The sequence below is a fragment of the Ctenopharyngodon idella genome, chromosome 19 (genome assembly GCF_019924925.1).
Source record: "Ctenopharyngodon idella isolate HZGC_01 chromosome 19, HZGC01, whole genome shotgun sequence".
NCBI lineage: Eukaryota > Metazoa > Chordata > Actinopteri > Cypriniformes > Xenocyprididae > Ctenopharyngodon > Ctenopharyngodon idella.
The window spans coordinates 23,589,256-23,607,858 of NC_067238.1; the positions used below are offsets into that span (position 1 = coordinate 23,589,256).

At 36.3% G+C, this 18,603-nt stretch overlaps 1 protein-coding gene across 4 annotated transcripts in view; it reads right to left on the reverse strand.

Moving 5' to 3' along the window:
- Nucleotides 1-18,603, reverse strand: part of ripor2 (RHO family interacting cell polarization regulator 2) — a 72,577-nt gene that overhangs the window by 34,827 nt on the left and 19,147 nt on the right. Inside the window, exon 1 of one of the 4 annotated variants that reach the window (XM_051872698.1) lies at nt 17,059-17,334. The exons of 1 other annotated variant lie outside the window; for it this stretch is intronic. In XM_051872698.1, coding sequence (XP_051728658.1) covers nt 17,059-17,137 — 79 coding nt within the window. In that variant the 5' untranslated portion in view covers nt 17,138-17,334. Of the gene's footprint in view, nt 1-4,958; nt 5,168-17,058; nt 17,335-18,603 lie in introns of those variants that run through there. 2 more of the 4 variants (XM_051872701.1, XM_051872700.1) reach the window with 2 other exon arrangements.

Genomic DNA, 18,603 nt, shown 5'->3' on the forward strand with positions numbered 1-18,603 from the left:
ACGAGTCAAGAGAAATACTGATTACAACATAAGATTCGATCAGTAGGCCCTACCGAACAGTTCTAATTAAAAAACACAATTTACCTCAATTTTGTTTGCGCTGCAAATATGGGCTGCATGATTTCTCACAATATCGCAAATTGCGATACACATATCGAAACAGCTTGCATTAATTGATTTCAAAAAAGACATTATCATATCACATGTAGCAAGTTATCGCATATTGTTTTTTTCTTCAATATTGTGTAGTCTTGCTGCATATTTTATGCTTATTATGTCATTAGCTTAGCCTTAGCAACATGCGAACATCAAAAAAACATGCTATATCACACCAGGAGCGCTATTTGCTTAGTATTGCTACCTGAACGTTCCAAATAAGTCAGTTTAGAAGGCAGCTGCCTATGTAGGCGATAAAAGCAAGACAGTTCACTAGAATTTGGAACAGATAAACTACAGTCGTGCAGGATCACGCTTTACATCATCAGGAAAGTCAGGCCCTTCCTGTCAGAGCAATGCAACTTCTTGTCCAAACTTATTACACTTAACTACAAATTAAGATCTTTTTGATGAAATCTGAGAGATTTCTGTCCCTCCATTGACAGCTACACAACTACCACTTTGAAGGTTCAAAAAGTTCATAAAGAGATCTTAATACGAATCCATATGAATTGAACGGTTTAGTCAAACTTTTCTTAAGAGACACAATCCCTTTATATTAGAGCTGCACGATTAATTGTAAAAAGATCACGATCTCGATTCAAGCACCCACGTGATCCTACTTTATTAATGACAACGATTCTCCCGCGTCTATTAAACCTTTGACAAAATCATACCGGTACATTCAAATCTGTGTTCGTGCTGCCAGAGCCAGAGAGAGCCGTTTTGAATCACACATTAGTTATTTCTGTGTTACAAATATTCACATTAGGCTATCACAGAAGTACTGAGATAAAAGTTTTAAGTTAGTATTTAAACACCGATGTCTACGATAGCGATCAAAATAGAGCAAACTACCTTTTGAAATGAACTTGGCACGCCAAATAACGTTTGTATCAATTACATCTAATTCCACTAGGTGGCGACAACTGACTGTTAAAAAATGTATTTGTCATTGAATCGTTCATTCAAAAGATTCGTTCAAAAACACTGATTCATCCAGCAATGAAACAAGTATTTATTAATGAGTCATTGAATTCATTCAAAACCATTTTTTAAATAATTCATTCAAACATTTTCCAGCAATTAGTGTCAGCAATTTATATTTTGTCAGAACCTCTAGTAAATTACATGTTATTTTGTTTGGTTGTATATTCAGAATCGTGGGAGAATCGTGATCTCTATTTGAAACCAAAAAATCGTGATTCTCATTTTATCCAGAATCGTGCAGCTCTACTTTACATGATGAACAGATTGAATTTATGCTTTTATTCACATATAAACATTCATCAACTCACACATCAGTTGCGGTAAACGGAAGCTCAAGCATGTTCGCTTGACATGTGTGAGAACACACAAGGTTCATTCTTGTGTGTTATGCAGCATGTTTGAGCTTCAGCAAGAAGTTTGATCTCACGCGTCAAGCAGGTTCGTTGAGCTTCTGTTTATGTTCCCTGATCAATGTTTATATGTGTATAAAAGCCTAAATTAAATCTATCCATCATATAAAGCGGTCGTGTCCCTTCAGAAAATTTGCTAAACAGCTCAATTCATTTGGATTCGTATTACGATCTCTTTATGAAGTTTTTGAAGCGTCAAAGTGGTAGTTGAGTAGCTGTCTATGGAGGGACAGAAAACTCTCAGATTTCATCAAAAAGATCTTAATTTGTGTTCTGAAGATGAACGAAAGTCTTACGGGTTTAGAACAAAATGAGGGTGAGTAATTTATGAGAGAATTTTTGGGTGAACTAACCCTTTAAGGTTTTGACGCTGGCTTTCAGAGCAGCACACTCCCTACCTCAATTCACTCCTATAAGTGTACACTTGTCCTGCTAGCTAAGCTCACTGAATTAGTGATGCCCTGTTGTTTCTTCACAACGAGGCAAAAAGTCACTCTCCAAAACTTTTCACTTTCATTTCTGTTCCTCTCTAGTGGAATGAGCTGCCAACCTCCACCCGAACTGCTGAGACCATCACATCTTTCAAGAAACAGCTCTTCTGCAAGCACTCCACACCCATGAACCAATGCACTTACACAAGAAACATTTTCTTCTCTGCATTTCTCCTCTTCTCTAGCTTGCTACCTAACTTAGTTGTCAAATAAACCTTACATTGTATATTAGGAATATTGTTGGCTTCTTTACGAATTGCTTTTGGTCCTCTCTTGTAAGTCGCTTTGCATAAACATGTCTGCATAAATGTAAATGTACCCACTCAGAACATCCGAAACATAAATCAATATCAATAATAAAAAAAAATATTAAAAGTAAAGATATTGTACACTATTTATAAACCTGATTATCAACCTCAGGTAAATTCAAATGCAGTATCAGCAACACAAACCTACTTTCCCCTTGATTCACTTCTCTTAGCCACATGTACTCGTTAATGTCAGATGAAGCATTCAGTTGTAATGTATTCATTGAGAGTACTGTTGTTGGATGGAGTTAGCTGACAACAGAGAGCATATCTCAGTGGAGACTGATTCTATAGTAACACTGACACTCTGGCGGCCTTTTGCTGACCGCACTGATTTGATTTAGCTCTTTTTACGGCCGTGACGTAAGCCAAAACCTCTCACTGCCCCTTGTCATAAGAACAGAGTGACAGCAGATAAAACCCAGACTGCTTTCATCCCGCTTTCTCCACCAACTAAAAAGATTCTAAGATAGGCTATATCCGTCTCTCTTTCATCAACAACTTCTTTTCTACCTCCTCTATTTCTTAAAATACCCCTCCACAGACCCTAGGGGTCAGACTATATGATAGGGATTTGTCTGTACATGATCACTGGAAAGAGTGCGCCTTTCAAACACACATAAAACTCATAAGCTCGATCATATATCTCTGTCAGGAGATATGTCAATGATGTGCATCTCAATATGCTTCAAGGTACATCTCCATGAAGTCAAATGAAATATATATATAAAAATAGATATAATACAGATTTCAGCAAAGCCAGTAGACATCTATTACAAAAATCAAGTTGGCTCCTGAGACGACAGGCCTTCTGAGTAGGATTATACACTGATGACCACCAAGAGAGGGGCATTCAATGATTATCAGCTGTGAAAACGCAAACCACTAAAGCCTAAGGAAAAACAGTAGGGGTAAACATTACTGTAAACAGCTTAACATCAACTCACAAAGCTGATGTGCTCATCGCCTTTCCAGAGAACTAGGATTGGATGTTTTTGAAGAGCCTGCAGTAAAGCGGCCTCATCTTACTGAAAGCCTGCCAAATTTCACTGAGCTTTTCCTTATCCAGCGAAATTCACGAATAAGAAATAACATGCACTGCTGAAGACATACACTTTGCTCTGAAGTACACTCAAAATCCAAACATCCCCTTTCTTTGCTATAGAAAATAGATAATGAATTAATGTAAAGAACATCAACAATCATTATTCTCATTGTTGAGAGTTTAGACAGACCTCAAGGACTGTCTGGATTGCCATAATGGTCCATTGTATCAAATAATAAGCCATAATGTATTGAATTCAAACAAACAATGTTCAAATAATTGGCTCAGCAGACCAAGATAAAACTGATTAACCACTGAATCTTTGCTTTGACATGTCAAACAAAAAACAGAGAGCAGAATGTGATCTAAAATGCACTACATGACATTTTTGAGAGGCTGAGATTAAAGAGATAAGAGTGTGATAAAAGGGGAATGGGTAGGAGCTTGAGTTAGAAGGAAGGGAAAGGTGGGTTTTAATCAGAGAAAGATCTTCAGATATGAAGTTCTGAGAAATGCTCATTTGTCATCGGTTTGGCAGCTCTCGACACTGGAAGCCCCCTCCAATAGAGCGTAACAGTGACCACCCACTTTTTCGGAAGTATTTTTCTCATTCATTTTCTCTGGAGGAATATCAATGACAACCAATGGCGAGATAAATCACAACATACCAAAAAAAAAAAAAATTATATGAAAATTAAAAAAAAGATACAAGATACATGAAAGCATTTTATGTAATCAATATATTTTAGGTTTATCGCAAAATATTCAGATATAAACAAATATCTTAAATCATGTCATGTTTGCTTTTATATAGAAAGTAGCCTAACCTCCAAGAGAAGTATTTCACTTTCTGGAAGTAAACATATGCCACTGTGTCATGCATATAAGCTCATAAAATACTGAACTGACAGCTGCCAAAGTATAGTACAACTACAGCAGGTTCAAACAGATATCATTTGCTGTTCTGTTGACAGTTTGCATTATCTCATCACACAATCATTTAAATCACACCCGCACAAGTGCAGCTTCTTGAAGCCTGACTACTGAACGAAACGTTCGGATCGGTTTTGTAAACCGGTTCACCCGATTCATTTAAAAGATCCGACTCAAAAGAACGATTCGTTCGAGAAGCGAACTGAAGTCCATTCAGTTAAGAGCGGGGGATATTACATTGAGTTTATTAAATTAAACAGAAGGAAAATCGCTTTTTAAAACACTGGCCAGCGTCTGCAAATATCAGTTACGTGCTTCTCGCGTAGTACTACAAATGTACAAAACTTCAGTTTGTTTATATAATGAATTTATCTAAACTGAATATCACAGGAGGATATAAATCTTTGACTCGGATGCTGAGTTAAAAACGGTAGTTATTAGTTCATCACATGCACAATGCATCAAAACAAAAGGCAACTGATAGTCAACCACAATTATTCCTTAATATTGTCATTTGAGAAATAACTCTAGCAAACCCACGCTGCAAAATTCACATGTCGCTACAGTGAGCAAAAATATCAAGATTAAAATGCGTTGTAGTGTCAAGTATACAGACCGTACTCACCGCACGAGAGAGAAAACTTATTCCCAGTGAATGTTATTTACTCGAGTTGGGCACTTCCATCCATGAAAGCAAAATATCACTTCTCCTTTCTGCAGCTCGTGTGCTGATGTGTGCTAAATAAAACTAGTACAGCAAAACGTGCAGACTTTGCTGAGAGAAACCATCCGGAACGACAGCAACGGATCAAAAATCATATGTAGTACACTCGTACAGATTTGTAGCTCTCCCTCACAGCCGCCAAAGACCAATCAGCAGGCAGCGCTGTGGAAGTGGGCGGGGTCTTCTCGTTTTGTCACTACAGTACATATTCACCACCCTTGACTGACTCAAGGCTTCAGGCTTGTCTAAAAACACATTGTAGTGCACAGGGGCTGGCATTAATAGTGTATGTGCTCAGCTGTCAGGGTGAATTTTAAACTGCTTAAACTATGTGTCTGTAGGTGTTTTGCATATTTAAAATAGATCAGTGCGCCTGTAAGCTACATGAAACCTGCACACTATAGAAAATAGTACAAGCTGCAGACTACTGACCTGTGTATATGCTGGAATACCAATGTTAAAGTCTTATCAACAGAACTGGATATCCGTGTTAAAGGGATAGTTCACCCAAAAATTTAATTTCTGTCATTATTACTCACCCTCATATCGTTCCAAACCTGTAAGACCTTTGTTCATCTTCGGGAACACAAATTAAGATATTTTTGATGAAATCCGAGAGGTTTTTTATCTCCCATATAAGAATACTTTTTGTACGCAAAAACAAAACAAAAATTATGACTTTATTCAACAATTTCTTCTCTACCCTGTCATTCTCCTACACAGTTTACATTTAAGAAACATTGCTGAGCTTCCAGTCGTTGCTTTTGCACACAAAAAAGTATTCTCGTCGCTTCCTAACATTAAGGTTGAACCTCTGTAGTCACGTTGACTATTTTAACAATGTCTTTACTACTTTTATGGACCTTTTATGTTGTAATTTCGTTGCTTTCGATAGGAGATAATAAAGAAAACCTCTCGGATTTCATCAAAAATATCTTAATTTGTGTTCCGAAGATGAACGAAGGTCTTACAGGTGTGGAACGACATGAGGGTGAGTACTTAATGACAGAAATTTAATTTTTGGTTGAACTAACCCTTTAAGCTGAGCTTCGCTGAACGTTGGGTTCATTAAATGGACAGCGACTATTATTATGAATGATTATGTTCATAATGTGCCATATCCAATTTTGCTTTCTGTTTTAATGTTAGTGATAATTATGATAGGCGTATATGTACTACTACCATTTTTTTTTTAAATAAACAACATATCTTAAAACAATTTCAAGAACAGATACAAGGAATTACCCAAAAATATGGCACAACAACATTTAAGAGACAAAAAACAAACAAAACTTTTCTGCAAGTTGAATGGAAACAATACAAATGGGACTATACTGAGTCACTGTATTAGTATGTTATTTTTTTAGACAATGTGGGCAGATAAGAGATCAATTAGAAGGATTAATTATACGTGAAATCTATCTTTTCATCCGCAAAACACACACATTTATTCATCATTCATCAAGTCTTTGCTGTAGGTGGAAGAAATGTACCTCGCAGGCACTGCACTTTATAGCAGAATCAGCATGACCACATTAAAGTCTGAGCACCTGATTTAGGTACAGTTACTGTAAAAGCTACTTTACATCATGTCTCACTCTTTAAGTCCCAGTCTTCCTGCTGAGCTCATTGTGGTTAAACCTGACCTTGGTGGTTCATCACTCCTGTGCCTTGCAATGTATTGTATAATAGTCGGAGAGACTGAGTGCATCCAGACAGGCTTGGACAGTGTATAGCACAGACACCTCCACATGCATCCTCTCTCTCTCAGCTGCTGCTCGCCTCATCCTGTAATTATGGCTGTCATCAGCAGCCCCCGATGAGAAGCTATATTTACTGGAGCCCTGTACAAACAGTTCTTAAAGGAGCCTGATACAAAAGCAAAAGCTCTCTCCATTCACTTACAACTGGTCTTAAACAGGTTAGCCGGTGAAATGCAAATGAAAACAGCAGGTTCTATGAGTTGAATCAATAAGCAATGAAGGAATGTGACAACACTCACATACAAAGACATCATTTATAGAGGCTGGACATGCACTTATACAAGTTAAAATCTAAAAACACTGATCATGTCCAATCAATCTGTCTTAATATTTTATGCTGCCATCTTCCCGTGCATTGTAGATATAAACTGAGTAGGAACCATCCACACACGTTTGTACAATTCTGTTTAACAAATATGTCTCATCTCAGGAATTTCCGAACACTTCCATTCAGAGAGACAAACAGAAATAGATTATAGCATGCCACTGAGGTCAAAAGGTTACAAAAAGCAGCCAGATGAGCGCAGCTGAAGATCAGTATGTGTGAAGCTGTCGACAGAATGATCACTTTAACAAGATGGAAATATTCAATTACTACCTCTGTAAATGAGAATTTATCAAAAAATTGCAACCTTTGCCTAGATTATAGCAACCAGTACTAAAAATTGTCTGAGGGGTCCTTATTATGATATAATTTATTTTTATTTTATTATTATTATTTTTTTTTTTACATTTCTCCATGTTGGTCACACAACATGACTTGATTTGGTTAAAATATTAATCTTAATATTTACATATTTTTAACAAAATTGCCTTAATGCCCTTTTTTCTAAGAAATAAAAATGAAATATTATACCAATCTACCAAACAAGGTTTTCTTTTCAAGAAGGTTTTTTTTTATTAAAGGGTTAGTTCACCCAAAAATGAAGATTCTGTCATTAATTACTCACCCTCACGTCGTTCCACACCCGTAGGACCTTCATTCATCTTCAGAACACAAATTAAGATATTTTTGATAAAATCCAATGGCTCAGTGAGGCCTGCATTGCCAGCAAGATAATTAACACTTTCAGATGTCCAGAAAGCTACTAAGGCTTCATTACATTATAAGTGTTTGGAAATTTCAATGGTTCACGTGACTTTGGCAGTACTAACTTAGTAACCACTGATTCGAAACAAAAGATTCGTAAAGCTTCGAAGCTTCATGATGCAGTGTTTTGAGATGGGCCATCACTAGATATTGTTGAATAAAGTCATTTTTGTGTGCCAAAAAAAACAAAATAAGTATTCTTGTCGCTTCATAACATTAAGGTTGAACAACTGTAGTCACATGAACTTTTTTAAATATGTCTTTATTAGCTTTCTGGGCATCTGAAAGTGTTAATTATCTTGCTGGCAATGCAGGCCTCACTGAGCCATCGGATTTTATCAAAAATATCTTAATTTGTGTTCCAAAGATGAACGAAAGTCTTACGGGTGTGGAACGACATGAGGGTGAGAAATTAATGACTGAAATTTCATTTTTGGGTGAACGAATATCATTTGTATCACACTCATGTTTAACTTTATGCCCCCCAAAATATCAAAATGATTTGTAATTCAAATAAAACTCTATATAAAAACATAGATTTAATTAATTAAATTAACTTAATTTGTGTTCTTAAGATGAACAAAGCTCTTATGGGTGTGGAACGACATGAGGGTGAGTAATAAATGACAGAATTTCCCTTTTTGGGTGACCTAACCCTTTAATTATCATTTATCACACTCATGTTTAACTTTATGTCCCCAAAAATATCAAAATGATTTGTAATTCAAATAAAACACTATATAAAAACATAGAAGAAGTTTATTCAAGTAATTGTATGCAGTTTTACATTTATTTATGTGTACATTTATTCATTTAGCATAGTGGTTCTCAACCAGAGGACTGGAGCTCAGCTCAGCAAACTTCCAAGGGGGCCTCAAGATGATTTAAAATTATTTAAAATAATAATTTTAAAAAAACTATTAAAGGGAACCTATAATGCCCCTTTTACAAGATGTAATATAAGTCTCTGGTGTCCCCAGAGTGTGTCTGTGAAGTTTCAGCTCAAAATTCCCCACATATAATTTATTATATCTTGTCAAATTTGCCCCTATTTGGGTGTGAGAAAAAACATGCAGTTTTTGTGTGTGTCCCTTTAAATGCAAATGAGCTGCTGCTCACGTTCCAAAACAACAACAAAGCCGGAGAATCGCACGCAGCCAAAATGATGATTGTCAGTAACGGTGTTCAGCCTTACATTGTTCAAACCAGAGTCGGACACTGATGGAGAGACTCAGGAAGAACAACAACAACTTTTAGAATGCATCTGGACGTTTCTGAATGGTTAATGGATAAATTTATGTAGTTGCTGTGGAGTTGATTCAACTCATCGACTAGCATGTGCCGTCATGTTAATCTTTTGTGCAAATCCAGCGTTGAATTGACCCTCGTTTGTGAAGCAGTCTGGCGTAAAATGACGGCATGGCAAGCACTCTAATACAACAACTCTTCCTCTTCTCTAAAGCAGCCCAACATGGCCTCACCCAGGGTTTATGTAAATTTTAGTGTTAGTGTTGTCACTAACCCGGGAAGAAGCTTGTTCCTTAAACAGTGAATTCTTTAAAAGAAAATATCGTAGTGTCGTAACTTTTCAGATGTTGTTTATACAACATTACACACTAACTAAAGTTAAAAAAGTGAAATTATAATCAACCACTTTAAAAATCAGGGTTTTTCTTATTTTAAGTATCCCCCACACTTTTTCTTGAAAAAAGAAAATCCTGGAAAAATGAGGTAGCTTAATTTTAAAAGTGTGATTTCTAGACCTGGAAATGTCATGTAAATTAATACAATCTCAAAACTCCTTGGGCATTTTTATAATGAATATACATTTTTCTAGTCATACCAAGCTCTAAGCATTTTATCAGGTAGAAATTGTGAGTTAAAAAAAAATATTTTTTAATCCTTATCCAGTAAATCACAAACAACTTGAAAAGTCATGGAAATTCATTGGTTAAAAAGAGTGCGAGTTCTGAAATCTTGAAACTGAATTTACAGAAACTAGAAATGTCGGTCCTTTGAATATTGTTGGAGTCACAAAGGTTGCGAACTGTGCACTGGTTTAGCAGAAAGCACCTTATTGTGAGTTTTGCATGGAGTAGGAACCCCTCACATTTCCTTGTAAAATGTATAAATCTAGCTCTAAGTAAATTGTCAGGTGGCCATAAATTTTCCCTTGAACCCTTTAAAACTGCAGCACCGCAAAACTGTGTATATTTCATGGTGTTTGAAGGCAGTCAGTAAGCCTGAGTTTTTAGATTATAGGCTGCCATGCCCTGTGGCTGATCTCCTGCCTTTGGTCCTAATGACAGGCTCTGAGCAGGTAGCAACCCACGGTGCCAACCCACACAGCTGTCTGTGGACAGCCGGCTTCCAGGTGTTCAGTACACTATCAGTATAATAGGTTTATGGTAAGATTGAGATCAGTTATGACATTGTAAATGACATAAAAATAAAGAATCAGCCGGGGAATGCTGGCTCCAGATCAGTGGATCATGTTTTCCAACTGAATGGTGGATCAGCGCAAACCGGGAAGTGTCTCTGCTCATCTGTCAATGGCCTCATCAGTGTTTCACCTCTCCACATTGTGCGTTTTCACCCACCGTGCACACAAGAATACAGTCATAGTAGCCTCGTGTTTGTAGAAGCTCTGCTTGTTTGGTTTAAAGTAGGTCAATGTAGGCCTCTGTAATGTGGTGGTGAGGAAAAACAACATCGTAACACACAACCCCCCACACAGCAATCATTGAGCACGTGACACCTGAAACTCTTGTCTTTTAAAAAACACCACTCTGGCTGCTTAAAGAAAGAGAACAGTAATCCCATGTTCTTTTCCTCTCACACTGAGGGTGCACAGTTTGTTCTGTGTGCTCAAGGGCATGTGTCCTGAGTCGCTATGACCAGGTCATGGCTGCTTCCTTCTGACACACTTGCCCAGAGCATCACACGCTACTATGGATGGATAAACCTCACGCACGCAAGCTGCAGTGAGAGGGACTAAAGCCTTCAGTCGGCATAAGCCTGAAACTACCAACAAGCAAAAGATGACATACTTATGAAAGTATGGCTGTAGATCTGAGAATTTTTTTTTTTTTGGAGATCCAGTTTAGTGGCGAGTGCATGGTGTCAGTGTGTTCACGCAATGCCTTACATCCCACTCCCGCTTTCACTCTCCAATAATTTCAAGTTACTTCTCCTCTATTTCAATCAATAAAAGTGGCAAAATCCCAAAAATAAAATTAAAAAGAAAAGATACACTGCAAAAAATGATGTTCTTATAGTCTTATAATTCAGTACATCCTTAAAAAAATAAGATATTAATCATCCCAAATTGTTATTTTTCTCATCATTTTTGAAGCACAATCTAACAAAAGCAGATGAGTTTTGATACACAGAGCGTGCATCAAACTGCCAAAGTCACATGAACCATTGAAACAAAAGATTCGTAAAGCTTCGAAGCTTCATGAAGCAATGTTTTCAAATCGCCCATCACTAGATTGTTGAATAAAGTTTTTTTGGCGCACAAAAAGTATTCTCGTCGCTTCATAACATTAAGGTTGAACCACTGTAGTCACATGAACTGTTTTAAATATGTCTTTAGTAGCTTTCTGGCCATTTGAAAGTGTTAATTGTCTTGCTGGCAATGGAGGCCTCACTGAGCCATCGGATTTCATCAAAAATATTTTAATTTGTGTTCCGAAGATGAACAAAGGTAACCCTTTAAAGGGATAGTTCACCCAAAAATAAAAATTCTGTCATAATTTACTCACCCTCAAGTTGTTCCAAACCTGTATGAATTTCTTTCTTCCGCTGAACACAAAATAAGATATTCTAAAAAAATTTGGTTAACCAAACAGTTGATGGACCCCATTGATTTCCATAGGATGGTTAAAAAAATACTATGGAAGTCAATTGGGTCTACTGTTTGGTTTCCAACATTTTTCAAAATATTCAATTCTTTTGTGTTCATCAGTAAAAAGAAATGTATACAGGTTTGGAACAACTTGAGGGTAAGTAAATGATGACAGAATTTTCATTTTTGGGTGAACTATCTCTTTAAGAGGCTTACTGCTTTTATAAAATGATAGCAAAAGAAATATTATAAAAGACCTGCAATATTTTATATTATTATTATTAATACACAAATTCTTCTTAGCTGTAGGTGATTTGTAGCTGTACAGAAGTAGCACATTTATATGGAACTCAATACAACTTTGAACAAGGCTCATCAAGTCAGATTTCAGACAAAACAGTCTTATAATCAGTCTTATAATCAGTTTTGTAATCTGTGGTAACTACTTTGATCTTGTTACCTTTAAAAGTGTTTGTTGTGGAGAATCAAACAGCTGTGTGAAATGATCAGTGCTACATCTCTGACTCCTACACTAAATCAGCTTCTGATAACAATGAGCCATAGGCTGATGGGTGCACGTCATACAGCCATTTAGAGCTACAATACAATTGTCCTGCTTTGCTGACATAGACACTGACATCATTCACTGGCAGCCTTAGACATGTGTTGCACAGTGATGATGAGTGAGCACATTGTATAGTGCAAGTTCTGATCCACAGGCCTACAGATAACATCTCAGTTAAAGCCAGACTACACCCGTAAATCTCTCCTAGCGGCACCACCATCCTGCAGGAATCAATACATGGAGCAGCTCAGCGTTGAAATCTAATGCCACCACAGTAAGCTTTGCTGAAGCCCCTGAGGGGATACAGTTTCCCTGGCCTGAGTGCGATAGATCAGGGGGTGTACAAATGGCTTGAAATTCGACACTGATTTTTGCATGGGCACTTGATTTGATTGACAGAAATCATCATTAAATCCAGCTTAAATGCTGTTAGTAATACAGCAGCTTTTTGCCACCTCACAGACTCACTGCAGCAATATCATATGAGGACTCACCCAATCAAAAGTTGCAAAGACCTTTAAATTAAAATACATAAACATGTCACAAAGTCTCAACTAATTAATTTTATGCTGTGCAAACAATTTTGGAGAAAATTTAATTTAATACTGCAAAATCAATAGTTGTAATACCAACTCTAATTGTATATATTGATGAAAACAAGGATGAAATATTATAAAACAGCCTGGCTCATGAATATTGATTAGGTAATATTATAGTCGCCATGAAACGTCTTTTTTTCCCTTTTCTTCTCAAACAAGAAAAAAATTTAGGATGGGACTTGATTTTGTCCAGTCGGAATTGATTGGATGATTGGATCGATTGGATGATTGGATCGATTGGATGGTTTGCTATAGAGTAGTGCAGAACCCGGAAGTCTGGTACCTTCGAGATTTTCCTATATGGGCTTTTATAGTGGGGTTTTTCTATTTATAAGCAAAATAAAGCCTGTGGTAAACATAACTTGACGATACTTTAATGTTTTGTTCTATACTGCACACACTCACACCCCAAGCTGTCTTATCTAGTTGCATATTAAAAACGTACGTTTTCAAAAATGAACATAACTGCTTTAAAATTCGCATTTTCGCTATGTGTAATTTACGTTGTAGAACAAAACGTCAAAGTATAGTCAAGTTTTGTTTACCACAGGCTTTATTTTACACATAAATCGAAAAACCCCATTATAAAACCCCATAGGAAAATCTCAAAGGAACCAGCGGCGAATTAGTCTTCCTGGTTCTGACGTCACCTTATTGCTGTGATCTCATGTGAGTGACAGGTTGCCCCGCCCTCTCACCAGTAAACGCATCATCAAGAGATTTCGCTGCAAGAGGGAGGGGAAGTAATTTTGATTAAAGACTATGAGGCCACATGAATTAAAACATAAATAAATAAATAATGATGTGCAGGGATAAATAATTTATAATAAAATAGAAATTGTCAATTTTGATATCATGGTGACTTTAATAAGTATGTGCCCAGTACTTGTACTGTAACTGCTTGTTTAAGTAGCACTCATTTTGATTAGTCATTATGGCTGACATGGTATATATTGGGGACTAACATAAATTAATTTTGTTTACCAAGACTCTAATAGTCACCATGACCCAGGTCTTCTTAGTTTATTCTCAGCAGTGCTCATACATTGCTTCAGGACCAGAGAACAGGCTTCACTCTCTACCCAAGGAGCTGCAGGCGGCCACATGAAAACCCTCTTTGAATAACTCATGAAGCACATGCAAAAAACACAAGTATGTGTTTTGTTTCCATAAAGTTGCCCTTACTTAAACACTTTTTTCGATTGAATTAGGTTAAAGAAGAAAAAAAATAAAGTTTTCAGGGAAAGTTTAAACTAGGTTGCAAGCTAGATGGCCTTAGTGCAGCATACTGAAAAAGATATGAGCGACTCTCATGAGTTGGCTTTATTGGATGGAAATTAAATATTGGAAGAACAATGTGCTCCCTCATATTTTTGAGCCTTGGATTTTGAACTTCCAAAAGAAAAAATACAGAAGTTGCATGATTATTGAAAAAAACTCAGCCCGATCAAGTCACAGCTTTCCCATAATGCCGTCTTTATCATACAAAAGGAGATAAGTGACCCTGGACCACAAAACCAGTCATAAGGGTCAATTTTTTTATTTATATATCTGAAAGCTGAATAAATAAGCTTTCCATTGATGTATGGTTTGTTAGGATAGGACAATATTTGGCTGAGATACAACTATTGAAAATCTGGAATCTGAGGGTGTAAAAAAATCTAAATATTAAGAAAATCGCCTTTAAAGTTGTCCAAATTAAGTTCTTAGCTATGCATATCCACTCACAAAAATACATTTTTTATATATTTACAGTAAGAAATTTACAAAATATCTTCATGGAACATGATCTTTACTTAATACCCTAATGATTTTTGGCATAAAATAAAAATCTATAATTTTGACCCATACAATGTATTGTTGGCTATTGCTACAAATATACCCGTGCCACTTATGACTGGTTTTGTGGTCCAGGGTCACATATTATAAAGATGTCAAACACAATAATGCACAATGGTGATACCATAGTAGCATATATCTATGTACTGTATATTATCTATACTGTATATCTCTAACTATTCCTTATTTCTTATTCCTATAATCTATCACATGCTTCTGCATTTGATAAACACTCATCTCTACGTATGTGAAAGAGATAGGTAATGTCCAACACATTCACATAATCACAGTCTATAAATAGATACATAGCAACATTTCCACTTAATCCAAACTCAGCCATGCTGTTTCTACAGTTCAAACACTTCAGGGAAAAGATAAAGACCTAATCGTAACTTACAGTCAGAGATTGAGTGAAATAAACCACTTTCATGCTATATTCTTTCTCTCTCTATTCTCATGCAGCCGTTCCTGCTCTTTCTCATACTGAGGCAGCAGGGTTTCTGCAGAAACAGCAGTTAAATCTGATCATTCAGTTCTTCTGAACTTAGATGGAGATGACAACATTTCTAAGACAGCATATCACAGACAAAGCACTATAGACATCTTCTGCTAGAAACAGGCTTTAAAAGGACAACTTTACCAGTGAAGTCATGTTTATATGGGATGTTCAATGAGGTAACAAGTTAGATATTTCACAGCCATTGATGCCAATGTAAACACTTCATACACAGAATAAGCAACAAAACTTGAATGATCTTGGGAATGATGTATTATGTTTATTCCTCAAAAGGTGCCTTAAGTGTCCATAATGAACTTTTAAAAAATACATCTGGAGAGTGAATAATTTAGTCCACTAATGGTGTCCCAAAACCCAAATTATTTAAGTTCTCCCACTACACAATACCTTTCAAAAGTTTGGGATCAGTAAGATTAAATAATAAAGGATGCATTAAACTGATTAAAAGTGACAGTAAAAGCATTTATGAAAGATTTACAAAAGATTTATATTTTAAATAAATGCTGTTCTTTTGAATTTCTATTTGTCAGAGAATGTATCACGATTTCCACAAAAATATTAAGGAGCACAACTGTTTTCAGCATTGATAATAAGAAATGTTTCTTGAGCAGCAAATCAGCATATTAGACTTCATAGACTTCCGTGAACGAGCGCCATATGTAGAATTTGAAACCTACAAGTAAGTGTATTTTTTATGATAGCAGTAACTAATATATATATATATATATATATATATATATATATACACACACACTTCTGCTTTAAAATGCATTATTTTTATTTTTGGATTGTAATGTTTGTTACAATGTTAGAATGTAAAGTAACTTTTTTTTTTGCACATACTGTAGGCCTATTAGTGTGCCAGACTACATTCACTATATTTGTATTAATAGCTTTCAATATAAACACTGTTTGTAGGACAACATTAGGCAGGATGTTAAATTAAGATTTTTAAAAAGTAAATACAGATTTTTTTTTTCTAAATCCAAATAGAAAAACGCAGAAAATACTTAGATATATACCATCGCCATTTAGCCAAAAAATACAGAGATATGACTTTTTGGCCATATCGCCCAGCCCTACCATCACATGATAAAATTACATTTCAAAATATATCTCAAAAACATTAAATTCTTACCAACCCCAAACGTTTGTGTGTGTGCAGCATGTGGAGCTTTTCTTGCTTGAACACAAATCATAGTAGTTGTACTGCTTTTTAGCAATATTTCTAATGCTCGAGCACTATAGAGAAATTCACATTATATTCATCTGCTTGAAATGCCATTAACAGAAAAACAGAAGTCATTACATTCTCATATCATTACATTTTGTTTGTGCTGCTCCAAAAGTCATCTACACGTAACCATACAGTAAATTCTCTTCAGAATGTTTTTAAAATTCTTACAGTATGTTAATTTATGCAAATTTCATAAACAGGGGAAATGTATGCCTTCCAGAACATCGACCAGCATCCTGTTCCTCCGCTCAAACAGCAGATATCACTCACATGTACATATTTGATCATGCACTACCTTCTAAAATGCCAAACGGCTGCAATGTTTCGGTTTTACAGGCGCAGCTGTACAGTGACATGCTCAATGTATCTGAGTTATCAAACAGATCTACTAATGTACTTCAACACAACCAGGAGTTATACAAGAACGCCCACTCCACACATTCTGTATTATGTCGAGATATGACACATAAAAACTACATCTCCACAAGATTCACTCACAACCACGGTATAAACTTCCCACCCCGTCCCAGCATGACCCTACCGTTATCATCAAAGATGTCCTCTGCCTCCTCAAGCATCACTTCTTTTATGTCATTCTCCGTGATGTCAGGAAAGGCCATTCCGTCTTATCCTCTCTTGCTCTTCTCTTTCGCTTACGCGTCTGAGCAGTAACTATACTGTAAAATTAAATCAACGTTCCGACTGTTTTCCCCTCAGGCGAATGTAAAGCCCACTGTCAGCTTGAGCCTGAGCAGAGAGGCGAGAGGCAGTGGACCGCTCTGAGCATCTACTCACTGCACCAAGTCGAGTGTGAGTGTGTGTGGGAGCCCACACCATCCAGGCCAAGTTTCATCAACAGGATGATTTCATAATCTCCTGTGTGAGTGTCAGAATGTGTGGTAAATATTGTGTTTCGAGTGACGGTCAGGCTGAAGCATCTTGAGACCCAAACCATGGCGATTTAAGAGATAAATTGGCAATATGTAACACAGGGTTGTATTCACAGGTTTCAGCCTCAACATACAGCCATTAAAGGTCAAGAAAAAGTTGACCTTTTAAAAAAAAAAAAAAAAAAAAATGGAACATTTTATTGAACTTTTAGGGCGTGCATATGTGTTTTTGTAGAGTATCATATCTGATACATCAGGCATTTATTGTATAGTATGATATAGGAAAATAAGGAGCTTATATCGGAGGAACAAATTTTATTCAGAGGCCCAAAATGAGCAAAAATTTTGGCATTTTAATTGCTAGAAAAGTATAAGCTATCAATCAGACTACAGTAGATTGTGTACAACAGGTTTTTCAGAAAAGTTTTGATAATGTTACTCAGTTAAAGGCGATTTGTGTATCAAATATGATAAAACTAGGGCAAAAGTGCATAAGGTGAATTACCTTATTTAGTAACACATAAAGACTTCTAACTACACAATTTGTTGTGTGTTCGAAAGTACCTATCATGTTCTTCACATCTAAAGCCTTTCTGAAATAGTAACTAGGCTGCAGTGAATCTAAGTCTTTCTCTTTAATTTTTGCATGCCTCCTATGAAAGCTCTGTGGAATAGACCTAATGACAATCTCATTAACGGAGGGGTCAGCTCACACACTCACAGTCATATAACAGCAATTATTCACTTCTGGATTCTTTTAAAAACATGTCCTATATAGAGGAACCAAAATAGATCCACCCACACTCGTCACGTTTCCAGGAAACATTTTGATGTGATTGCTTCATCCTTTAACATTTAGTGGTGTTTGCTTAAGCAAGAATCACTATTATTATTGCTTAAATGCAGAGTGTGGAATTTAAACAGCATTAAACTGCGACATGTAACTCACCCCTGAACAGTTTATGCAATGGACACGAAGGATACCTCAAATTATGCTTTTCCAAACAACCAGACTTATGATTCTCCAGCTAACAAGGAACGTTCTCAGAGCTTTAGTTAACATTCTGGCAACGTTCTCTCAAAGTTATGAACTTGAGTTCATCCAATAATATTAATAGAACATTCTTTCAGAGTTATCTGGTCTTTAATAATGTTCTCAAAATGTTAGCACAAAAACATTCGCAATCATGGAACAT